This window comes from Callithrix jacchus, chromosome 19 (genome assembly GCF_049354715.1).
Source record: "Callithrix jacchus isolate 240 chromosome 19, calJac240_pri, whole genome shotgun sequence".
Taxonomy (NCBI): Eukaryota; Metazoa; Chordata; class Mammalia; order Primates; family Cebidae; genus Callithrix; species Callithrix jacchus.
The window spans coordinates 22,921,827-22,942,741 of record NC_133520.1 but is presented as its reverse complement, the minus strand read 5'-3'; the positions used below and the strand labels follow the sequence as shown (position 1 = coordinate 22,942,741).

Here is a 20,915-nt window from a genome sequence, read left to right as displayed (position 1 = left end):
AAGATAATCTCTAGGTTTCTGCCCTGCCAGGTGACTGCACAGTGGAACCATTCATTAATACAGGAATCACTAGAAGTATCTGTCCTGGGGTGGGAATGAGGTGGATTTTGAACCTGTGCAGTTTTGAGGGGCCTTTGAAGCATCTAAGAAGAAATGTGAAATAGGCAAGACATCAAAAAAGGAAGCTCAGGAAAGATCTGGGCTGAAGATAGCCTTGATTTCATCATATAAAATGTGAGTACTTACAACAACTGAAATCAAGATTAAATGAGCAAAAACATATAATATGCTTTGCATGACATCTGGTTCACAGTAAATACTCAATAAATGGTAGCTTTCATTATTGATAATGTATCAACTACTGGATAAGGTATTAGCTAGCCCCCTTGACTAAATGTGGCCAAAAAACATACTTCTATTTCCAGTATCATATTGAAATTGCTTTTCCTTTTCAAGACCCGGCTCCAGTTTCATTAATAGTACCTGTTACTTTGTATTCAATTCCATAGAAATCAAGTATTTATGGATACTTGACTTGTGGCATTGTATGACAAACAATGAAAGAAAATCCCTGGTTTCAACAGAGCGGAAGTCTGGCTAAACAAGACATATGCTTCACAAATACACACCAATGTACCAGAGATGTCATAAAGCAATATAAGTGATTAGGTTATGTTAATTTTAGAGTGGAGCTGGAATTTGAACCCTAGTATAAATCTCAAGTTCCTACAAAGAACCACAGTAAATTGTCAATAAATGTTGGATGATATGAAGCAAATATTCCTGATGGCAATTGTAAGAAAGCCACTTAAAATGCCTATCATTAACCAAAATAGTGGCTCTAGTGATCATGACACCAAGAGGTGATAAGACATCTTTATGATAAAGATAGCAAGGATGATGAAAAACATTTTTGGATAACAAGAACACTGTGCTTAGTAGGTCTACACTCATTTGGGAACATTCTAAATCACAATCAATTGTATTCTACAAATAAACAATACAACTCATGGCTGGTCAACAGCTGTGCCCTATCCAATACAGTGGCCACTAGCTACATGTGACTATGCAAATTAAAATTAAATAAAATTCAAAATTCAGTTCCTCCATCCCTCTAGCCACATGAAATGTTCCATGGCCACATGTGGCTTGGCTACCTTATGGGATATCACAAAAGAAAACAATTCCATCACCGACAAAGTTCCTTTGGGACTTGGCGCTGCTTTCTATCAAATTTAAAACACAAACACTTTTAATACAACTTTTCACCAGCTTGGCAACTTAAATTTTTAACTTCATAACTTTTATTTTTTTGAGACGGAGTTTCGCTCTCGTTACCCAGGCTGGAGTGCAATGGCGTGATCTCTGCTCACCGCAACCTCCGCCTCCTGGGTTCAGGCAATTCTCCTGCCTCAGCCTCCTGAGTAGCTGAGACTACAGGCACGCACCACCATGCCCAGCTAATTTTTTGTATTTTTAGTAGAGACGGGGTTTCACTATGTTGACCAGGATGGTCTCGATCTCTTGACCTCGTGATCCACCAGCCTCGGCCTCTCAAAGTGCTGGGATTACAGGCGTGAGCCGCCGCGCCCGGCCCCTAACTTTACAACTTATTAAGAATACATGACCTCACAAAGAAAATGGAATCGGCAGTATGCTGAGTTCTCATTTGCCTTGTACACAGATAGATTCAATAGTGATTGAGCCTTTCGCAGATATGTATAAACTGAATAGTGAATGTGGATTCAGGACCTTTTTGTAATTAACTAACATATTTGATTTTTCATATAATTTATGCAATGCTGTAAATTACAAAATCAAGTTCCACTGCCCTTAAACTATGGAATTGGTGCTTTTACTTACTCAACACAAGTGAGCATACATGTCTTAGATGTCAGGGTGAGTAAACATGGTTAAATGAGGCAATGCCCTAGAGTGGGTGTCAGGGAGGGTACTGCACACGTACGCTGTGTTGGTCACATCCATGCAAAATAAAGGTACATTATGGCTCTTAAGACACATACAGAAGAAAGTCTTCGGGACGGGGGCTACCTGAACACTAAGTATCCGGGCTGGATGATCTCGGGAAAGGTCCACAGCCACCTGTGGTCCCAGGGGAAGGGGCTAACCCTCTGACACGGAAACACTTCTAGGGGTGGACACACCAGTGGGGTGGGGGGGGGGGCGGGCGGAGAGGACAGTGAAGATCAGAAGTGCTCGTAGAAGCAGGAGCTGTGACAGGACAACATCAGAGGCTGGGGCAAGAAGATGGGGCCGTGGACCACCCCGTGCCGAGCCCGAGCCCTCCCCCGGCCCCGGGACAGGCGAGTTACATAACCCCGGCGAGCGTCTCTCCGCGCCGGGCGAGTGGTGCAGGCGGCTAGGACAGCCCCCACGCCCGGGGGCCGCTCTAACCCCCACCTCGGCCGGGGGCAGGAGTCGGGCCAGGGGAGCAGCCACCGCCTCCGCCCGGCACAGGCTGGACTCCCGGGCTCTCGGTTTCCGGCCCTGGCGCTCACACAACCCTAGAAACCAACACACAGACACCATAACAAAGGCGGCGACGCGGCGGCAACACCGGAGTGGAAGGACTAGGAGACCACGGTGGAGTTGGCAGTCAGCCCACCTGCCCAGCGGAGGGCACAGCCGGCCGTCCCGGCCGGTGCAGCCGCGGAGCAGGCGGCGGGCGGGAAGTGGGGGTGCTTTGAGGTGCTACTCACTCTCGTCAGGCAACTGGTCGAGCTCCGCCATCTTGAACGAGCCGCGCCGCTTTTTCAAAGGCTGCCCGCCGCAGTGCATTGTGGGGCGGAGACTGTCTTTGCGAGGGAGGTTCGAATGCGGAGCTCGCTGCCCGCGGCGCCGCGCTGCGTTGCTCCCGCCGCAGCCGGCTTAGGCGGGCTCGGCTCCGTCCGCGCCTGTCCGGGGAGGAGGTGCCACCGAGGGGGGGCCGCGCCTTTCCCCTCCGCCGCCGCCTCCAGCTGAGCGGGCGGGAGGAAGGAGGCCGCGCGGAGAAGCCCGGCGCCGGAGCGCGGGGGGAGCAGCGCCAGCTCCGGAGTCCCGCCCGGGCCCCGCGCCCGTCGCGTGTTCCGCGGCCCGCGCTGCAGCTGTGGGAACTGCAGGTTGTTTGTTCCGATTGGAGAACGGGAGGGAGGCCCTGGCAGGGGTAAAGAAGCCCTCGGTTCTGGGTGTCATTGCCCTAGGGGGCTGTACGCAAAGTGAAATATTCACGGTTCCCGAAACCCACGTTGCTCGGGCGCCTCCCTCTTCCGGAGAGCTCTGGCCGCAGCAGACCCCTGCGCGTCGCGACCTTCGGGCCCCGCGGTCCATCGCGAGCCCGGGACGCCTCTCCCGAATGTTGGAAGCTGAGCTGTATGCAGCCGTGGAGCGAGACCTTGAGAGGTCATGAAGTTAGTCATTTAGGCCGACAGCTGAAGAACTGTTCTGCTCTGCTCTTTCATCCATTCCACACTAGATCGTGCAATGGGCTGGGAGAGAATTAGGAAACGAATAACAGGAGGCTTCGAGAGGATACAGAAAGGAACAGTGACACTACAAGGTGATAAAGTACCTGATCCAAATGTTATGAGAATACTGGACGAGAATTCAACGAAATTGAAAGAAGCCCAAGGAAAAATTTCACAATTTCTGTCTGTAACACTTTCCAGTAATAGAATACTGTTGCTTTTGAAAAATTCATTTAACAAATGTCATTGAGCTCCAATTCTTTTCTCTAGGAACTTACGGGAGTTGGAGGAATGAGACAGTTAAGCAGTCAAAAGACAACTTGGGTGAATTCCAGGAACTACAAAGTTAACAGGCAGTAGACTGAGATGACAGAGTGCCACACAGAGGCCCACCCGGGGAAGGAGTTGAGCTTGTTTAGTCCACTGGAGCAATGGAAGAGTCGGGTTTTACCTAAAGAGAGGGCATGTTTCTATTTGTGTTTTAGAACAAAAATATGGAAAATGGATTGGTAGGGGACAAGATGAGAGCCTAGAAACCAGTCAGGAGGAAGCTTATTTGGGGCATGCAAAGGACTTGAGAGATGCCTGCGCTGGTAGCTAGCGAGGTAGGTGCAGAGGTGGCGCTGGAGCCCCGCGGCCTCAATGGGAAGAATACAGATGGGCTGCTAGTTGTATAATCTCAGGCACGTTGGTTTGTAACTGAATTCTCTGTGCCTCTGTTTCTTATCTGTAAAATGCAAATAATAACAGCGTTGTTTTGAGGGCTAAATGATTTGATAAATGTAAGGGCCTTCTAATAGCCGCTAGCACCCATCAGCCAGCCACGACCACCACCACCGCAACAGTATTAGAGGCGGCAGCATGCACTCCACCTCTCAAGACGTGTGGAAAATAAAAAGGATTGGGTGAGTCACTGGGTGTGAGGAGAAGGAAGTAGTATTGCTGTTGCCAGCTTTGTGCCTTAGGTAACTGGGTGCTGCCATGCTAAGAGAGGAGGGAGAGCAGGGAGGGTGAAAGTTCAATTTTACAAAGTAATCCTCCCTTCAGAGCTAGCTTAACCTCTCCTTTGCCTTCTAAACACCCTCTGATCGGCTCTCTAAGAAGATTAAACCCTGCTCCTTGTCAGCACCTGGGGGAGCTTCAGCAGCTTGCACTTCACCATCAGTTTGGAGATGAGATCAAGAAAAGGTCAGCCCTTTGAGAATGAAAGAATAGAAATGAAAAAACATGAAGAAGGTTATCAGAGTGGGAGAAGCAAAAGTTTTGTGAATGTCCTGATAGTCAAGGTGTCATTAGACCAGGGCAAACCTGGTTTGATTCTGAGGCAGTTTTCATGTACACACGACAACAGAACTACTGTTTAAATCAATGTTTTTAGGCATGTCCCTGATAATCTGTATTTAAAACAAAGACTCTAAGTGATTCTTCTCATAAATCCAAAGCCTGAAGAGCTGTATCCCAGCCCCAGATCTAGCACTAAGCTGTGTGACTGAAGCCAAGGCACACCTAACTCTTCAGTAAGGTGTTTTGTTGTTGTGTGTTTGTTTGTTTTTGAGACAGAGTGTCGCTCTTGTTGCCCAGGCTGAACTGCAATGGCATAATCTCAGCTCACTGCAACCTCTACCTCCCCGGTTCAAGCGATTCTCCTGCCTCAGCCTACTGAGTAGCTGGGATTACAGTCATGTGCACACCCAGCTAATTTTTTATTTTTAGTAGAGACAGGGTTTCTCCATGTTGATCAGGCTGGTCTCAAACTCCTGATCTCAAGTGACCTGCCCGCCTTGGCCTTCCAAAGTATTGGGATTACAGGCGAGAGCCACTGCACCCAGCTTCAATAAAGTTTTTTGTTGCATATTTATGAGAGGTTTTACAATGATTGGCTTACTTGATTCTCCCAAGAAGTTTGTAATTTGTCCAAAGGCAGGCAAGTACAAGAATTAGGAATCTAGCCCCCTTTTCTGTGCCTCAGTGACTCCCTCTGTGATGGGAGGATTACACGTATATCTGTGTCCATTTGTGCTGCTGTAACAAAACATCTGAGACTGGGTAATTTTTAGACAACAAGAATTTATTTGTTTTTTTGAGATGGAGTTTTACTCTTGTCATCTTGGCTGGAGTGCAATGGTGTGATCTCAGCTCACTGAAACCTCTGCCTCCCAGGTTCAAGCAATTCTCCTGCCTCTGCCTCCCGAGTAGCTGGGAATACAGGTGCCTGCCACCACTCCTGGCTAATTTTTGTATTATTAGTAGAGACTGGGTTTCACCATGTTGGCCAGCTGGTCTTGAACTCCTGACCTCAAGTGATCTGCCTGCCTCAGCCGCCCAAAGTGCTGGAATTATAGGCATGAGCCACCGTGCCCAGCAGACAACAAGAATTTATTTCTCACAGTTTCAAAAGTTGGGAAGTCCAAGATCAAGGTGCCAACATTGGTGTCAGGTGAGGACAGCTCTGTTTCTAAGATGGTGCCTCGTTGTGCGTCCTCTGGAGGGGATGCATGCTGTGTCCTCACATGGTAGAAGGGACAGAAAGGCAAGAGAAATCTTTCAACCTTGAGCCCTTTTATAAGGGTACTAACCCCATTCATGAGGACATGAGAACAGAACCCTCATGACTTAATCACATCTCAGAGGCCACACCTCTTAATACTATTGCATTGGGGATTCTATTACAACTGAATTTTGAAGGGGATACTATCATTCAAACCATAGCAACATGCAACACAGGGGTATTAAATTTCCTGCAATCACTTATTCCACTTTAAAATGACATGATTGTGTGTGTGTGTGTTGTTTTCTTTTTAAAAAAAACAAACCACGGTATGGATAAGGTTATTAAGTCATGAAAAACCTAAACAAAAATACACCATAAGAAATATCTCAGGTACCTCATAAATATATATTCCTACTACATACCCACAAAATTTTTTCAATGAAAATTATTTAAAATATCATAAGAAAAATAAATATGGCAACATTTTAGAAATATCAGGTTTGACCATTTCTAGTCCTGTGGCCTATTTATCAATTATTGGGTTGGATTATTTTTTTGAAAACAGTTGCAATGACTAAAGATAAAATGTGTGTTGGGGGAGCCTGGCACAGTGTCTCACACCTATAATCCCAGCACTTTGGGAGACTGAGGCGAGTAGATTACTGAGCACCTGAGACCAGGAGTTCGAGACCAGCCTGACCAACATGGTGAAACCCGGTCTCTACTAAAGATGCAAAATTAGCTGGGCGTGGTGGCTTGGGCCTGCAATTCTAGCTACTCGGGAGGCTGAGGCAGGATTGCTTGAACCTAGGAGGCAGAGATATTGCAGTGAGCTGAGATCCTGAGATCATGCCACTGTACTCCAGCCTGGACAACAGAGTGGGACTCCATCTCAAAAAATAAAAAAAAAAGGAAGGAAGGAGGGAAGGACAAAAGGAAGGAAAGAAAGAGAACTATCTGTGTGTATAGTATGTGAGTGAATGTTTTTATAAATACTTCTGATAAACTTGGGAATTTGAATTAATAATGAAAAAACAAAGACAATACAGCTTGCCTTGCTTGAGAATCTCAGCCATAATGAGGTAAAAAGGCACTTCAGCCTATACATATATATTTTTTTAAGTTATGTTGCTGGTAGGACTCCAGACTCAGCATTTCCTCTTACAGCATCCAAGTACACCAGGAGCAGTGATGGCCCCAGGATCTAGGTTTAAATTGCAGTTCACCTACTTCCCTTGTGTGTATTCTTGAACAAATTACTCTCAGTAGTGGTTTTTAGTTTTCTTCTCCCTTTCTTGAAGGTTATTATGAAGATTAAATGATATAATATAAACTAAGTGCCTATCAAGATCTCCAGTGACTGTTGTTATCCTTCTTTGATGAGAACCCCTTCTTTACAACACATATATTCTCAAAAATGTGCCCAGTGGACAACCTGGTAATGCCCTTCAGAATTCTCTCCCTGAACATGTTCTGAGTCGTGGAAACAGGCGCCAGGAGTGAGAGAAGAAGACACGGGTTCTAAGCCTTACTTTAACTTCTTGTGAGCACCATGATCTTGGACAAGTCATTGAACTTTTCTGCCTTCGTTTTTCCTATTTGGAGAGTGAACATAACTACACTGTCCTACCTAGATCACAATGTGAGCATTCATGTCCATAAAATTTAGATAATAAAAGACAAAATTCTCTACGTGTGCTTGTATTATGGATAACACATCCAAGTTTAGTGGAATTTAGTATGTTACATTACTCTAATGAAAACTATAACAAAGCTTTTTAAAAAATCTTATACAATGCAAACGTGAAACTCATAATGAACCAAAGACCTAAATGTAAAAACTAAACCATAAAAATTCCTAAAAGAGCCAGACGCAGTGGCTCAGGCCTGTAATGCCAGCACTCTGAGGCAGGCGGATCATGAGGTCAAGAGATCAAGACCATCCTGGCCAACATGGTGAAACCCCGTCTCTACTAAAAATACACAAATTAGCTGGGTGTGGTGGCACTCACCTGTGGTCCCAGCTACTTGAGAGGTTGAGGCAGAAGAATCGCTTCAACCCAGGAGGCAGAGGTTGCAGTGAGCTGAGATTGCACCACTGCACTCCAGCCTGGTGACACAGCAAGACTTCGTCTCAAAAAAAAAAAAAAAAATTCCTAAAAGAAAACATAGGTGTAAATCTTTATGACCTTAGATTAAGCAACAGTTCCTCAGATATGACACAATCAACCAAAGATAGTATAAATGGGACCTCATCAAAATTTAAAATGCCTGAGCTTCAAAGGACACTATTGAGAAAGTAGACAACCCTTAGAATGGAAGAATATTTTTGCAAATCTTATATCTGATAAACACTTGTGTACAAAACATTTAAACACATTTAAAACTCTTATAACTTGATAATAAAAGACAACCCAATTCAAAAATGTGCAAAGGATCTGAATAGACATTTCTCCACAATAGATAAGTCAATAAGCACACAAAAGGCTGTTCAAGATCATTATTATTGGGGATCTACAAGCAAAACCACAGTGAGATACATACCCACTGGGATAAAGACATAATAACAAGTGTTGGCAAGGACGTGAAGAAATCAGAACAATGTGTAATGCTATTGGGAATGTAAAATGGTGCAGCTGCTATGGAAAACAATATAGTGGTTCCTCAAAAATTTATACATAAAAATACTATATGATCCAGCAATTCTACTCTGAATATAAATACCCAAAATAATTAAGAGCACAGACTCAAACAAATATTTGTACACCCATGTTCTTAGCAGTATTACTTCACAATAGCCAAGAGTTGGAAGCAACCCAAGTGTTTATTGATAGATGAATGGAAAAAGAAAATGTGGAATATGAATACAATGGAAAATTATTTAGTCAAAAAAAAAGGAAGAAAATTCTGTCATATATGAGGGGCTTTAAGAATGTTCATGGAAAATGCACATTAGGAAAAAACTGGCCATGCACAGTGACTCACACCTGTAATCCCAGCACTTTGGGAGACTGAGGCAGGCGAATCACCTGAGGTCAAGAGTTCAAGACCAGCCTGGCCAACATGGCAAAACCCCGTCTCTACTAAAAATACAAAAATAAGCTGGGCCTGGTGGTGACTGACTGTAATCCCAGCTACTCAATTGGGAGGCGGAGGCAGGAGAATCGCTTAAACCTGGGAGGTGGAGGTTGTAGTGAGCTGAGATGGCATCATTGCACTCCAGCCTGGGCAACAGAGCGAGACTCCGTCTCAAAAGAAAAAAGAAAAAAATGAAAAACTATGCATGGATTCAAAATTTTTTTGCACCAAAATAAACTTGTACTTACTTGCTATAACATGTCTGAATGGGATCTAGTCTGAAACGTTAAGAAGGATAAGAGATCAGTTTGATTTTCAGAGGAAAATAAATTCTGCTAAAATTGAAACAAGAACAAACATCAATGGTGAAGCTTGATGGTGGACAAATGGAAGCTTTATGGTGAAGCTTGGGTGGAAGAATGGTGAAATTACTGATGCTCTTAAAGCAAACTAAACATGGCCTGAGAAGGACTCCGTACTTCTATATCTGAATCCTTATGGATGAACCGTAATCTAATAGGTAGATGAGATTGAAAACTTAACTTAGTATGTGCCTGTAACAATCGCTGAGTCTTGGCCAGTCCCAGCAGCCATACTTCAACCACTCATACACTGCTGAGGTTCAAACTGTGCTCAAATAAGGCGAACGCCAACCTGTAGCCAATCCAGCTCTTTCTGTACCTTACTTCTGCTTTCTATACATCACTTTTTTTTTGACCACGAAGAACCCCTGGAGTCTCTCTGAATCTGCTGTGATTCTGGAGGCTGCCCAATTTGCGAATTGTTCATTGCTCAATTAAACTCCTTTAAATTTAATTAGGCTGAAGTTTTTATTTTAACAGTGCTTTGCAAAAAATTTATGAGGATGATGCCCCAAAGAAATCAGCAGTTTACAAATAGATAACTCATTTTAAGAGAGGACAAGACGATATTGAAGATGAAACCTGAAGCGACAGAGCATTCACATCAATTTTCAAGGAAAAAATTAACCTTATTTGTGCCCTAATTGAAGGGGATCATTGATTAACAGCAGAAAGAATAGGCAACACCATAGATAGCTCAACTGGCTCAGCTTACACAATTCTAACAGAAAAATTAAAGTTGAGTGAACTTTTCATGTGATGGATGAAAACCGTTGCATTCAGATCAGCTGCAGACGAGAGCAGAGCATTTTTTGTTTGTTTGTTTCCCTGTCAGACAGGTAATGTGTGATGCTGTAACAAGGTTCAAGGGTGGTACATCTCACACATGAGCATGAACACCCAATCACCATGCTCAGGAGCTACAAAAGGATTGAGAAGAGCTTTCAATGGAAATTTTAAACAAGTGGGATCAGGATCCTGAAGCACTTCCTTGAAGAATTATAATAGGAGATGAGACGTGGCTTTAACACTGTGATCCTGAAGACAAAGCACAATCAAAGCAATGGCTACCAATAGGTGGAGTGGTCTAGTCACAGCAGAAGCGGACCAGTCAAGAGCAAATGTCATGGCAACAGCTTTTTTGGATGCTCAAGGTATTTTACTCGTTAACTCTCTGGAGGGCCAAAGAATGATAATGTCTGCTTATGATGGAAGTGTTTTGAGAAAGTTAGTCAAAGCTTTAGCAGAAAATGCCGGGAAAATCTTCACTAGGGAGTCCTTCTCCACCACAACAATGCTCCTGTTCATTCCTCTCATCAAAAAGGGTAATTGTACAAACATGAGTTTCAACAGGCTGGGCGCGTTGGCTCATGCCTGTGATCTAGCACTTTAGGAGGCTAAGTCGGGTGATTTGCTTGAGCCCAGGAATTAGGGACCAGGCTGGGCAACATGGTGAAATCCTATCTCTACAAAAAAATAGCCAGACGTGGTGGCGCATGCCTGTCGTCCCAGCTGCTCTGAAGGCTGAGGTGGGAGAATTGCTTGAGGCTGGGAGATAGAGGTTGTGGTGAACCGTGATTATGCCACTGCACTCCAGCCTGGGATACAGAGTGAGGCCCTGCCTCAAGAAACGACGAAATAAATAAATAAGAATTTCAAAAGGAAATCATTAGGCATCCACCTTACAGTCCTGATTTGCCTCCTTCTGCCTTCCTTTCATTTCCTAATATTTAAAAAAATCTTAAATCTATTTTTCTTCAGTTCATAATGTAAAAGAGACTGCACTGACATGGTTACATTCCCAGGACCCTCAGTTCTTTAGAGATGAACTAAATGGCTGGTATCATTGCTTACAAAAGTGTCCTGAAGTTGGTAAAGTCTATGCTAGAAATAAAGTTTATATTTTTTATTTTAACTTTTTTGACAATTATTTAAGATCTTTATTGAGAGGTGCTTGCAGTTTGTTGACTTTTTTGAAAAAACATCACATTGTAAACTTTTATGACAAATTTAAAATGAAGTTCTTAAGTCTCAACTTGATCAGATATGAAACAATTTAAAAATCTTTAGAGGCATATAGAGAAAAGCCCGACTTTTTTGTTTTTTAAGAAAATCACATTTATTATTACCAAAAAGAGATGTCTTTATGAAAAAAATAATTTAGAAAACCCATGCTGCACAGATAGTGAAGATAGTTCTAGTAATTGGTCAGCAGCAAAAAGCAAATACGTAATGTCTTCAGCTCCTATCTTTTGCTCATTTCTTATTGCTGCAGTTTCACATTTATTTCTTCTTGCTGTATGACTAAAGGGGATGGATGGTATGGCTCAAGCCTGTAATCCCAGCACTTTGGGAGGCCGAGATGGGTGGATCACGAGGTCGAGAGATCGAGACCATCCTGGTCAACATGGTGAAACCCCGTCTCTACTAAAAATACAAAAGATTAGCTGGGCACGGTGGCGCGTGCCTGTAGTCCCAGCTACTCGGGAGGCTGAGGCAGGAGAATTGCCTGAACCCAGGAGGCGGAGTTGTGGTGAGCCGAGATCGCACCATTGCACTCCAGCCTGGGTAACAAGAGCGAAATTCCGTCTCAAAAAAATAAGGGGGGATGGTACAGAGCTACCATTTACTCAGCCCCACCCTGCTCAGCCTTGGACGTGGGCAAATTCTCAGCTGCTTTTGTCTCATCGCCATCTTGTGGTTTAGGGTTTTCTGGGTCTCCACCTGGACACCGACACTGCTGCTGACCTGGGGTCTCATCTCCTTGTTTTTTTTTTTTAATCCCCTTCATCACCATCCTCTCTAGGCTGTCTTTGGCAAGGAGGGCCCCAGCGGAATCATGGCCTATAGCCACATACATATCCTGCCTCACTGGCGTATGTGGTGCTGCTGCACCCTGGGTGTCAGCACCCTCATCACAACTCCCTGCACAGGAGAGCTAGAACACTGTGGTCCACGTCCGTAGGGTCTCTGCAGGCAGTAAGGCGGGAACTGCTCCTGAGGAAGGGCGGGTCTTGTTGGGCCTGGTCTTTGGGAACACTCTCCCATTCTTCCTTCTTTTCCCCTCGCTGACTATTCTGGTAATTCTGTTGGTAATTGTGTGGAGGACCCCCAGACGTGGATAGCTTCTATAATGGTTACGGCCTGCTCCATGTTTACTGCCCTGCACTTGAACTCCACCAGGGCCTGTGGCATCTGCTGCCTCCGAACCCTTTTCTCCTTCAACGCCAGACTCCACAGTCTCTGCAGCTCCTACACTGCCAAGGTACTTCCTGGGGCTCTTTTTTTATGGCAGATCCATTTCTTACATTGAACCATTTTCCTGTTCCCAAAATCTTTGCCATGACCTTCTTGTCCCTACCCACAGGACAGTGGATGTGAGGCTGATGAGGCCAGTACTCCCTGGACAGCCAAGTCTGGTGGTAAAGGTGTGGCTGCTCTCAGGACTCTTCAGGGTATGCTCTCAGCTCCTGATAAAGCTTTATTATTATTATTATTATTATTTTGAGACAGGGTCTCACTCTGTTGCTTAAGCTGAAGTGCATGGTACAACCTTAGCTCACAGCAGCCTCAACCTCCCTGGCACAAGAAATCTCCCATTTCAGCCTCCCGAGTAGCTAAGAATACAAATGTGCAACACCATACCCAGCTAATTTTTTTTTTTGAGACGGAGCCTCGCTGTGATGCCCAGTATGGAGAGCAATGGTGCAATTTTGGCTCACTGCAACCTCTGCTTCCCAGGTTCAAGTGATTCTCCTTCCTCAGCCTCCTGAGTAGCTAGAATTACAGACATGTGCCACCACACCCAGCTAATTTTTAGTAGAGATGGGGTTTCACCATGTTGGCCAGGCTGGTCTTAGACTCCTGTGTTCAAATGATCCTCCCACCTTGGCTTCCCAAAGCACTGGGATTACAGGTATGAGTCACTGCACCCAGCCTTAAAACAAAACAAAACATTTAATTCAATTTTTCCATGAACTTCTTGAAATCTGCTTGTACTACAGCATGGATCAATCTTGAAGATTTTATGCTAAGTGAAATAAGCCAGTGAAATAACACATAAGGAGAAGCACTGTGTGACTCCACTTATGTGAGGAACCTGGAGTTCTCAAATTCATAGAGAGAAAGCAGAATGGTGCTTGCTGGGGTTAAGGGGGAGAGGAGTGGGGAGTTACTGTTTAAGGGATACAGAGTTTCAGTTTTGGATGATGAAAAGCTTCTGGAGAGGGACGGTGGTGATGGTTTCACAACAACGTGAATGTACTTTTACCGTCACTGAACTATACACTTCAAATGGCTGAAATGGTAAATACGTTATGTACATTTTATCACAAGGCAAAATTTCATATTACACAAAGATTACAAGTATGATTTTAATTACTAAATATAGTTGCATAGATTAAGCTCAGAACAAAAGATATCCAATGTTTATGGTGATTATCTCTGGGTGATAGGGCTGTAGGTGCTTTTCATTTTCTCTGTATTTATAACAGAGAAATTATAAGTAGTAAATTGTATACAATTATGGACAGTAAATTTTTTTTTTTTATTCTTTTGAGACAGAGTTTTGCTCTTGTTGCCCAGGCTGGAGTGCAATGGCTCGATCTTGGCTCACCACAACCTCCGCCTCAGCCTCCCAAGTAGCTGGGATTACAGGCATGTGCCACCACATCCGGCTATTTTGTATTTTCAGTAGAGACAGAGTTTCATCATGTTGGTCAGCCTGGTCTCAAACTTCCAACCTCAGGTAATCCGCCTGTCTCGGCCTTCCAAAGTGCTGGGATTACAGGTGTGAGCCACCATGCCCAGCCTCAGTAAAATTTTTTTTATTACTTTTGCCAGTAATGCATCCCCAAAATATTTTGTATTATCTTTTTCTTTTTTTGAGACAGTTTCATTCTTGTCACTCAGGCTGCAGTGCAATGGCACAATCTTGGTTCACTGCAACCTCTGCCTCCGAGGTTTAAGCAATTCTTCTGCCTCAGCTTCCCGATTAGCTGGGATTACAGGTACCTGCCACCATGCCTGGCTAACTTCTATTTTTGGTAGAGACAGGGTTTCACCATGTTAGCCAGGCTGGTCTCCAACTCCTGACCTCAGGTGATCTGCCACCTTGGCCTCCAAAAGTGTTAGTTTTACAGGTGTAAGTAACCATGCCTGGCCTTGTATTACTTTTTTTTTTTTTTTTTTTTTTGAGACGGAGTTTCGCTCTTGTTACCCAGGCTGGAGGGCAATGGCGCGATCTTGGCTCACCGCCACCTCCGCCTCCTGGGTTCAGGCAACTCTCTTGCCTCAGCCTCCTGAGTAGCTGGGATTACAGGCACGCGCCACCGTGCCCAGCTAATTTTTTGTATTTTTAGTAGAGACGGGGTTTCACCATGTTGACCAGGATGGTCTCAATCTCTTGACTTCGTGATCCACCCACCTCGACCTCCCAAAGTGCTGGGATTACAGGCGTGAGCCACTGTGCCCGGACTTTTTTTTTTTTTTTTAATAAAGAAATTGTCAACGCTTCTCCTTCTGTGTGTGTGTGTGTGTGTGTGTGTGTGTGTGTGTGTGTGTGTGTATATTTTTTTTTTTTTGGTAGAGACAGGGATCTCATCATGTTGCCTATACTGGTGTCAAACTCCTGGACGCAAGGGATCCTCCTGCCTCAGCCTCCCAAAGTGCTAGAGCCACCATGCCCAGCCCATTGTACAAGGTTTCCTTCTGGGGTGATGAAATGTCCTAAAATTGGCCAGGCATGGTTGCTCATGCCTGTAATCCCCACACTTTGGGAAGCCAAGGTGAGTGAATCACCTGAGATCAGGAGTTTGAGACCAGCCTGACCAATATGGTGAAACTGTAAATAAAACCATAGAAAACTAAAAATACAAAAATTAACCAGGCATGGTGGCGGGCACCTGTAATCTCAGCTACTCAGGAGACCGAGGGAAGAGAATTGCTTGAACTCTGGAGGCGGAGGTTGTGATGAGCCGAGATTGTGCCACTGCCCTCCAGCCTGGCAAGAGAGTGAGACTTCATCTCAAAAAAAAAAAGAAAAAAGAATGTCCTGAAATCAACTGTGATAATGGCCGCACAACTCTGCATACGGCAGTCCCTACTTCTCCACAGTTTCTCTTGCCATGGTTTCAGTTACCCATAAACAAGTGAGGTCCTAAAATAGATAAGTGTAGTACAATAAGATATTTAGAGACAGAGTTACAATATACAGAAACTTTTATTACAGTATACATTTGTTACAGTATATTGCTGTGATTGTTCTATTTTATTTTATTGTTTTTTTGAGACAGAGTCTCACTCTATCATCCAGGCTGGAGTGCAAGGGTGCAATCACGGCTCACTGTAGCCTGGACCTCCCCAGGCTCTGGTGATTTTCCTATCTCAGCCTCCACAGTAGCTGGGACCACCGGCATGCACCAACATACCTGGCAATTTTTGTATATTTTACAGAGATGGGGTTTTGCCATGTTCCCCAGGCTGGTCTTGAACTCCTGGGCGCAAGCAATTCGCCTGCCTCAGCCTCCCAAAGTGCTGGGGTTATATGCGTGAGCCACTGTGCCTGGCCTGTTCTATTTTATTATTAGTTATTCCTGTTAATCTCTTACTGTGCTAATTTACAAATTAAACTTCATCGTAGGTATGTAGGTATAGGAAAAACAGTATATATAGGATTCAGTACTATCATCAGTTTCAGGCATCCATCCACTGGGTGTCTTGGAATGTATCCCCCAGGGTTAAGTGTGAAGTTTAAGTGTATACTAGAAACTATTGAATTGTGCATTTTCAATAGGTGAATTGTGGTATGTGAAGTATAACTTACTAAAGGCGTTGCAAGGAAAATCTTGTTTCCAGACTTAGGGTTTTCTCCCAGTCTAAAGTCTTTGGTAGTCATTTTGTACTAGACCCCTTCCTAGGCCACTTAATGGTGATGTGAAGTCAAAGAGGCATTCTGCTGAGCAATTTTATTTATTTATTTTTTGAAAAGGGCCTTACTCTGTCACCCAGGCTGGACTGCAATGGCACAATCACAGATCATGTAACCTCAACCTCCCAGGCTCAAGTCACATCCTCCCACCTCACACTTCCGAATAGCTGGCACTACAGGGGCACAATACTACACCAGGATAATTTTTGTATTTTTTGTAGAGACAGGGTTTCACCATGTTCCCCAGGCTGGTCTAGAACTCCTGAGCTCAAGCAATCCGCTCTCCTCAGTCTTCCAAAGTGCTGGGATTAAAGCATGAGCCGCCCTGCTTGCTGGGCAATTTTAAATGATACACCTGTTTTAGTCCAAAGAGCAGGATTAAAAGTTTTTTTGGCTGAGTGCAGTGGCTCATGCCTGTAATTTCAGCACTTTGGGAAGCAGAGGTGGGCAGATCATCTGAGGTCAGGAGTTCAAGACCAGACTACCCAAGGAGGAACACCTTGTCATCAGAACTGCCCAAACCAAAAAGATTGGATGACTCAACACAGAGCAGATTTGTGAATTCTAACCCAGAAAGACGATCCCTTCAGGACAGGTATGTGTCCAAAGAAACACTAAGAGTTTAATAGTCAGCCTGGGCAACTTAGTCAAACTCTGTCTCTACAAAACTTAGCTGGGCGAGGTGGCATGCGACTATAGTCCCAGGTGCTCAGGAGGCTGAGGTGGGAGGATCAGCTGGGCTGCAGAAGTTGAAGCTGCAGTGAGCTATGATTGCACCACTGCAGTCCAGACTGGAAAACAGAGCAAGACCCTGTCTCAAAAAATAAAAAAGAGAGAGAGATTTTTAGTCATCAATTCTGCTCTCTCTTCATAATTGTAATACAATTTAAATTATATTCTAGGCAATTTAATAGGGTACAATTATCAAGTAGTTGGCCAGCAAATACTTATCAAGCACCTGCTATGTGGCAAGAACTAAGGTTACAAAATTCAGTGTGACATAGTGCCTTGCTCTTACAGCGCTTTCAATCTAATGGAAGATACAGACACATTCCATAAACAGTTGAAATAGTTTGACAAGAGCTACCCTAGGGCTGAGATCATAAAGGAATGGGGGTGTAGGGGAGGAAAATAAATATTTTATTCTTGATCATCACTGTGTTTGTGGTTGAAGCCCCTATAACAAAAGATAGATTAACAAGAAAAGTATACACATTTATTTATTTAAGTTTCATGTGACATTGGAGACTTTAAAAGGAAACGGGGCAGGGCTCAGTGGCTCACGCCCGTAATCCTAGCACTTTGGGAGGCTGAGGTGGGCTGATCACCTGAGGCCAGGAGTTCAAGACCAGCCTGCCCAAGATGGTGAAACTCAGTCTCTACTAAAAATATGAAAATTAGCCAAATGTGGTGGCAGGCACCTATAATCCTAGCTATTTGGGAGGCTAAGGCAGGAGAATCACTTGAACCCAAGAGGCAGAACTTGCAGTGAGTCAAGATTGCGCCACTGCACTCCAGCCCAGGTAACAGAGCAAACCTTCATCTCAAAAAACAAAAACAACAACAACGCCCCCCCCCCAAAAAAAAGGAAATGGCCCAAAGAAACAGGTAAATCTGTGTGTATTTTACAGTAGGTTTTATGAAGAAGTGCATGGTCATGGAAAAATATAATTGGATAAAAAGCATGATCTAATGTTAATAAAGTGTGAGGGGACCACTTAACAAGACCTATTTGTTCAGATTTTTCTTTGTGTCTCTGTATGTTCAGAGATAAGGATTTCCCCTTTCTCTAGGTGTAGGGAGGGACCTCTCCAATGAGGTCTCATGACCTGCTTCAAGGGAGAAGCCTGAGAGGAAGATGAGGATGACCTACCTGCTTCTGCTGTTTTCTCAAATACCAAAGTGCTGTATTTGTGGGTAGCCTGTCTTAAACTTCATCAGAGGTTGGCAGCCGGTGAGGTAAGAAATGCTTCCCAGGGAAGTGGTATTTGAACTGAGACCTGACGGCTGAGTAGAAGTTAGGGAGAGGAAATGGAAGCAGAAAGTACTATCCTTGGCAGAAAGTCATGTGCAAAGACCAGGGGAAAGAAAGAAGGTGGCTTTTATTCCAGGAACTTTAAGTAGTTGAGGATGGTTGGAGAGTTTAAAATTAGATGTGCCAAGAGGTAAGACTCCAGAGATAAACAGGGGCCTCACAAGTATAGGGGGCTTTTGAAACCTTTCCTAAAGTGGGTTTTGATCCCTATAGATGTGCACTGCTGTTAGTCAGGGTTCTCTACAGAGATAGAACCAATAGGGGATGATTAGATAGATAGATAGATAGATAGATAGACAGATAGACAGATAGATAGATACATAGACAGAGGAGAAGAGATTTATTAGGAAATTGGCTCACATGATTCTGGAGGCTGAGAAGTCCCATGACAGGCCATCTGCAAGCTAGAGACCCTGGGATGCTGATATTGTGGCTCAGTCCAAGTCAAAAGGTCTTAGAACCAGGGATGCCAATGTTGTGATTCTCAGCCCGAGCTCCAAAGCCTAAGAACCTGGTGGGATGGGCCTGGTGGGGTGGGTGGTACTCATGTAAGTCCTACAGTCTCAAGGAGAGTCTGGGGTCCTGATATTCAAGGACAGGAGAAGAGTATGTCCCAGTTCCAGAAGAGAAAGGAAATCCTCTTCTCTACTTTTTTTGTTCTATCTGGGTCCCCAGCCAATTGGATGATGCCCAGTCACATTGAGGGAGGTTCTATGCCTCTTAGTCCACTGACTCACACGCTAGTCTGCTCTGGAAACCCTGACAGACACACCCAGAAGGAATGCTTTACCAGCTCTCTAGGTGTTCCTTAATCCAGTCCAGTTGATGTCTAACCTTAACCATCACAGCCACTCAGATCTCCAGCCTCCAACTGTTGCCCCTAAGCTCTGCCACAGCATTCATATCAACACCATGTTCTCCCCAGGCTGCTCCTAGCCATTAACAGCATGGCAGAACTGCTCAAGCCAGGCCATTTCCACACCTCCTCTAATGGGTCATCCTGGCTGTGGGGCTCCTGTGTGGTCTGGTCAGGGTAGGCTGCACGCTTACCTGTAAAGCTGCCTGGAGCCTAATGCTAACCTTGGCCAACACAATGGAATATATCAAATGATGTTCTGTAGCCATCGGTCTGTGGATTGTTTGGGGAACAGGACATACCAGCCTACCAGCATTGTTTAATAATTGTTTCTTTGATAGATCCTGGAGGATTTTGATGATTAAGGCTGGTCATGGAGCTAAAACATGCCTACATGACCAGTTCACTGTAAGAGATCCCACCATGAGTGAACTTTGGACTTCCTGTTGGTACACACATGATGGTCCAAGACCTGAACATGCAGCACATCCAGTGGGAGGCAGCAGAAGAAGGACAATGAAGCCTGTGCCTGAGATCTCTAGCCCCTTCTTTGCATAACATTGCCTGCTATTGCCATACTGTATCCTTTGCCTGTTAAAAACTGATCTGTGAGGGCCGGGCTGGGTGGCTCCCGCCTGTAATCCCAGCGCCGAGGCAGGTGGATCATATGAAGTATGGGGTTCAAGACCAGGCTGGCCAACACGGCAAAACCCCATCTCTACTAAAAATTCAAAAATTAGGTGAGTGTGGCGGGGCACATCTATTATCCCAGCTACTCAGGAGGCTGAGATGGGATAATTGCTTGAACCTGGGAGGTGAAGGTTGCAGTGAATTGAGATCACGTCACTGCACTTCAGCCCAGGTGACAGAGCAAGACTCTCAAAAAAACAAAACAAAACTGATCTTTGAGTACAGAAACTGTTGGAGTCCTGTGAGTCCTTTCAGCAAACATGGAAGGTCATCAGAGCATGATGAACACCGTCTCCCATTGGCCTAGCCAAGATTTTCACAGAGCTGCACTCTGTTCTGAGTCTGTCCCTGCATACTCCTGCTGTCTCTCTGCTTTATGCCTCGAAAGCATTTCCCCACATAAATAAATCAATCTTCTGCACATCTGATTCTGTCCTAGCATCTGCTTCTCCGAGAACGTGAACAGTAACAGTTGGTATCAAAAGTGGCTGGAAAAGCATGCAGTTAAGGATTGACTAACTCCTCATCTGGCTGGCAAGGGGTATCCCATCTCAAGTGGAATGTGGGACACAGATAATGCCTGGCTTAAGGTGGCCCAAAATATCCCAGTGGATGGGAACACCTTTGCTGGTGAAATGATTCAGGCATTAAAAGATGGAGGAAAGACACTGCTTAAAAAGAGAGCAGATTCTTGGTCAGGTGGCGGAAGTATAATTAAAAAAAAAAAAAAGGACAGCTGAGTTAGCTGGTTATTAATACCCTGTATAGGAATAATAAAAAGCGGGAGTTAAACACACACCAGCTAAGTGGAGAGCCAGCGCCCTCATTGGTACCTTACAAAGAGGGCTTTATTGTCTTTACGAAGAGTGAACACAGCTGAGGAGCAAACTCAGGTCTTAATGTTACTGAACTGAATTGCGGTCTGCTTGCCCAGTGCAATAAAGCCAAAACATCTACACTGAGCTTTGCAGCAGGAGAAAGGAGGGAGTTTATTTGCAGGGTGCCAAGTAG

At 44.5% G+C, this 20,915-nt stretch overlaps 2 protein-coding genes, 1 non-coding gene and 1 pseudogene across 8 annotated transcripts in view; all 4 read right to left on the bottom strand.

The window, feature by feature from the left end:
• LIN9 (lin-9 DREAM MuvB core complex component) overlaps positions 1–2,901 on the bottom strand; it is a 77,774-nt gene extending 74,873 nt beyond the window's left edge. For 4 of the 6 annotated variants that reach the window (XM_078356716.1, XM_078356717.1, XM_003735233.6 and 1 more), the window contains exon 1: positions 2,721–2,901. In XM_078356716.1, coding sequence (XP_078212842.1) covers positions 2,721–2,799 — 79 coding nt within the window. In that variant the 5' untranslated portion in view covers positions 2,800–2,901. Of the gene's footprint in view, positions 1–1,338; positions 1,573–2,720 lie in introns of those variants that run through there. The other 2 variants (XM_035280582.3, XM_078356718.1) reach the window with 2 other exon arrangements.
• LOC144580374 (uncharacterized) lies at positions 2,839–5,314 on the bottom strand. The gene has a single exon (XM_078356719.1). The coding sequence runs from the start codon at positions 3,325–3,327 to the stop codon at positions 2,890–2,892; it is 438 nt and encodes a 145-aa protein (XP_078212845.1). The 5' UTR covers positions 3,328–5,314; the 3' UTR covers positions 2,839–2,889.
• A 4,910-nt stretch (positions 5,315–10,224) lies between these two features.
• On the bottom strand, positions 10,225–10,327 carry LOC118149615 (small nucleolar RNA U13). Its single transcript, XR_004737184.2, has one exon. It is a non-coding gene; the product is annotated as a small nucleolar RNA U13 (small nucleolar RNA).
• A 1,694-nt stretch (positions 10,328–12,021) lies between these two features.
• LOC100401339 (Y-box-binding protein 1 pseudogene) lies at positions 12,022–19,483 on the bottom strand (annotated as a pseudogene).
• Positions 19,484–20,915: the final 1,432 nt, after the last annotated feature.